This window comes from Monopterus albus, unplaced genomic scaffold, assembly GCF_001952655.1.
Source record: "Monopterus albus unplaced genomic scaffold, M_albus_1.0 scaffold6.1, whole genome shotgun sequence".
NCBI lineage: Eukaryota > Metazoa > Chordata > Actinopteri > Synbranchiformes > Synbranchidae > Monopterus > Monopterus albus.
In genome coordinates this window covers 6,378,614-6,383,070 of record NW_018127886.1, presented here as the reverse complement: position 1 = coordinate 6,383,070, position 4,457 = coordinate 6,378,614, and the positions used below count along the sequence as shown (strand labels likewise).

At 37.3% G+C, this 4,457-nt stretch overlaps 1 protein-coding gene and 1 long non-coding RNA gene across 2 annotated transcripts in view; one reads left to right on the top strand and one right to left on the bottom strand.

Annotated features, from left to right (window-relative positions):
• LOC109970229 (uncharacterized) overlaps nt 1–3,024 on the top strand; it is a 7,342-nt gene extending 4,318 nt beyond the window's left edge. The window contains exons 2-3 of the long non-coding RNA XR_002276385.1: nt 1,873–1,982; nt 2,897–3,024. This is a non-coding gene — a long non-coding RNA (uncharacterized LOC109970229). The remainder of the gene's footprint in view (nt 1–1,872; nt 1,983–2,896) is intronic.
• espn (espin) overlaps nt 1–4,457 on the bottom strand; it is a 52,308-nt gene that overhangs the window by 3,368 nt on the left and 44,483 nt on the right. Inside the window, exons 12-13 of the mRNA XM_020617638.1 lie at nt 1,831–1,910; nt 963–974 (exon numbers count right to left, since the gene is read on the bottom strand). Of these exons, the coding sequence (XP_020473294.1) occupies nt 963–974; nt 1,831–1,910 (92 nt within the window). The remainder of the gene's footprint in view (nt 1–962; nt 975–1,830; nt 1,911–4,457) is intronic.

Here is a 4,457-nt window from a genome sequence, read left to right as displayed (position 1 = left end):
AGTCCAGGATGCAGGGTCGCAGTCTTACACGCCTCTCTGCTGTCTCCTTGCAGCTGCTACCCACCCAACACTCCCAGTACCCAATAGAGACTGTGTCTGCCCCTACCACCTAAATTATATAAATCAAAAATCAACTCAAGAGGAGTTATTCATAAGAACCTAACTAAAATTAAGACTACTTCTCTATAGAACAAAATAACAGGACAATCAATTGTAGACTTGTAAATATCAGATCTCTCTCATCTAAACCTCTGTTAGTGAATGATTTGATAAGTGAACATCACATTGACCTATTGTGTCTTACTGAAACATGGTTACAGCAGGAACAATATGTCAGTCTAAATGAATCCACCCCACCTAGTCACAGTAACTGTCACATTCCTGGAAGCACAGGACGAGGTGGTGGCGTGGCAGCGATCTTTGACTCAAGCCTATTAATCAACCCTAGACCTAAACATAGTTATAACTCATTTGAAAGCCTCACCCTGAGTCTTTACTTGATTCATATTTTCTAGTCAAATTACGAAATTCTGGAGACTTGATTTAACATTTCACACATTTTACAAGAAGCTTGATGTAAACACATAGACTGAATATAAAAATGGATGACTTGTCACCACTTGCCACTATGCAAATTAGCAACCAGAAGCGGGGCCACTGTATCATTATGTCATCAAGTAACTTACTAAAAACAAGTTTATCAGAAAACTGTCTACAAAAATCAGTGGGATATTTACCTAAAATGACAGAAATCCACTTTGGGAAAACTTTACTTGATTTGTACTTTGAGTTTTTAGTTTGGCTCATGCCCCAAATATGGACTGTGGGGTTTGTGTCATGTACTGCAGCCAACCACTAGGGGGCAGTTGACTTGTGGTGTCTTCACTTCTGGGAGCTGTCACGTCCTCCATCTTTATATAAAATCTCGGTTTACACATTACTATGTGGAATAAATGTCTTACCTTTTTTGTTCCCTGTCACATCAGGTGAAAGTAAGGACAACATGAAACAGCGTAAATATCTTAAAGAGCAACAAGAGTTATTCCACAAGTTCCACAAAACAATTAGGACATTATTATAAGACTTGCCAATGACAGAATAAATGTTACATCAATAAACATTAGGACATATTTGAACAACATAGCTACACAACAATGAAGAAGTGTTTTTACAAACAGATCCACAAAACATTTAATACAACACTGTAAAGATGAATGGAGATTGCAGCACAGAGGTTTCATAAAAAGTTATAACAACAGTGATGATGATAGCACAAATATGTCATCTTTTCCTCAAATTAATATTAAAAACAAGAAGTTAAATAAACCATCTCATCTCAAAATGTCATACTGGACACTTTTTAGGGAAAACTTTCTGTTTGCAAACTATTAAAGCAAGTCACATTCTACATGGTCTGCAATGGCAGAACATGAAAAGCTACTCAAAACTGAATGCTCATGCTTTTTGTGTCTGTAAATCAGTTCTGTCTGGAATAAACCGGGCATGGTGGTGGCAGTGAGTTCTCTGAGCTTCGTCCAAATTTGTGTCTAACACTGGTTACAAAGAGATGTACTTGAATCAAAACAGTGTGCCATCTTAAAACATGCATCTCTTGATCATTTCAGACATATTAGGTTAACGTCATAATCTCGTACAACCTCATATCTCAACTTTTGGGTGAGGCAGTAGTAATTTGCCACCAAAATGAGACACACTAACTTATCTAGAGACAATGAGCACAATCTCCCTTTAGTGGCTCAGGCTGTAACAGTAGTGGTGTGAGAGAATGTGAAAATCATGTGTGTGGTGGAACACAGCTTCGCTACTCACCTCTCTTCATCCATTTTCTTTTTCATCATGTCTCTCCTCCAGGCGGGCATTGATGCTAGACGTGCTGCCTCCTCCTCAGCCTGTAGAGGGACAGAGGGGCCAGGGGGAAGACAGAGATAAGGGCCCATAACTGTTGATAAAGGACTTTAACGGTAACATCAGCCCACCTAGCTACATTGCTTTGCATAACCTCATTGCATAGTCGAGATCAAACTCCAGTAAAGTCAAAGATATACTGTGAGTGAATTTTAAGTTGTCTTTAAAATAAGAATTATATATTTAGTGAAGGTAAGGAGGGAAAACCTGACCAGGGTTTCTTTATCTTTTAAGGATCTGGCTATGTTAAAAACCTGATCAATGTCAGCCTCAAATGCATTGCCTTTGTAACATTCCCACTTGTGAGATACGGTACATTACCAGAGTCTTTATTGTTGCAGCTCACCATCATGAACAGATGGTAAGCAAAATGATCAGTGTCCTGTAACTTAAGTCTCAGACAGCTGCTGTTTTATGTGGTAAATCTATACATTTTATAGGGAAATACTCAAGCCCTTCATGCTGTTATTTAGTGTCTGTGGTTGAAATTATTAGAACTAGGCATGCAAAAATCACATAAATGTGATATAATTGATGTTACATACAGTAAACTCTGTCCCACAGTTATGCATTACATCAAATATTTCACATGTATAAAGTCATTAACCACTAATTTTTTATACTTCAAAAGCTTTTTTCTCAAGGGCTTTGAAACCACAGATAATCACATAGGTCAAGTCACAAAGTCAAAGATGGTACTGAGGTGTATCATGCCTGCAGTATCATATAAGGCCTCCCTAATGTTGGAGAGGGCATATACATCCAACCGACATACACAAATGCTTTATAGTCTTTATGGACAGCTTAAATGACTAATGGTACTAAAGGTAGCACAATAGCAAAGAGAGCTCACAGTTGATCTCCATTTTTAAAAATAATAAAAGCCTTTTAAATGGAGAGGAAACTCTTTACAGGATGTTCTCTCAGACAGTGCACATGTACAGAAACCGAATCCCTTTCTCTCTCTCAGGCTATAACTGGAGGTGGAGCAGGTGCAGAGAAAGAGAGAGAGAGCAACCATCTTGGATGTCTCCTCTTTGCCTGAGGAGATGCATTACCCTTTTTGGATTCCTTATTATTAAGGCATTTCAACTATGAATCCAGGTAAGAATATCTACACATTGAATTTTTTTATGGTTCTCATGGGAAATGCAGAGGAATAATAAAAAAAAAAACAGCAGAAATTAGCTGATAGATTTGCTAGAATTATAATTTGTGAGTAACTAATTTACATGATCAGATATGGATTGTGCTGACACCAGGATAAGGCCTAATACAGGTTAATCCTTCAGTAACATGAAACAATGTTTTGTTGCATTAAATGGATTATGCAGACCAGAAGCATGGCATCTATGATGCACTGATGTTCAGTGATAGAGTCACAATACCTTTGCCACATTTTGGGAAAACTATTTATTGAGTTCTGTCATATCTTCTATATGCAGGAGTCAGATTCCTTGTATGTTTAAACATACTTGACCATTAAAGATGATTCTGATATTGATTCAGCTTGTTAGTATAACGATGTGTAAGGGCCATGCTGAGGTGTCTATTTCATGCCTGAGTAGACCTCTAGTTTAAATCAACTACAGATTCTTACAATATTTGTGTTATTTTAATTTGAAGTGTAGGGTATTTTGACCCTATGAATAATTAAAACTGAATAGGTTAGATTGATTACATTAAAAATATGGACCCCGGAGTACAACCTCAAAACAACAAAGTCGGTTAATACAAAAGTATTACACCTGTGATTTGCAATTAAGGCTAACTGTGAACACCAAGGTGTTCCTACTTTTGGATGTGGGTTGTGTCTAATGCAACGTGGCTCAAGACAGTAAGGAACAGCCTGAAAAAATGAGAAACCAGATTGTGATGTTTCATAAAAATGGGTGAAGGTACAAGAACATCAGTAGCTACTGAGCATAAACTGAAACAGTTGCAGCAGTTATAGGAAGAGTCATGGTATTTATAACAGAAGGCACAGTGGCTGCCCATGAAAAATGCAGCCATGCACAATATCCTTTATTCAAACCTCAAAAAGATAGCCCACAAAACAGTGTTGGATTCAACATTGCTAGAGAACATGCAGCAAAAAGAATCCTGGTAGCAGATTTTTTTTTTGGTCAAGTGAAAGCAAAAGAAATGAGTTAAAATCAGATGGGGTCAGCGTATTTGGTGTGGACCTGGCTAGATCTACTACATTCACCACATAAAGTAGTGCTGACCGTGAAACATAAATGCATGTACTGAATGAAAAGATGAATCCCAGTCTCAAAACACTTGTCAGGAATTTACCAACATGACAATGATCTGTTTTAAAGAAAAAAAGTGAAAACTATGACCTTGCCAAGTGTGCTTCCTGACTTAAATCCAGTAGAACCCCTTTTGAGCATTTTGATGCAAAAAGCTAAGAACCACAGACAAACTGAAAAGCTTAACCTGAAGAACATCTTCTCTATATACACATCTACCTATCTATTCATTTCTCTCTAGAGAGAGAGATTTATATATATATATATATATATATG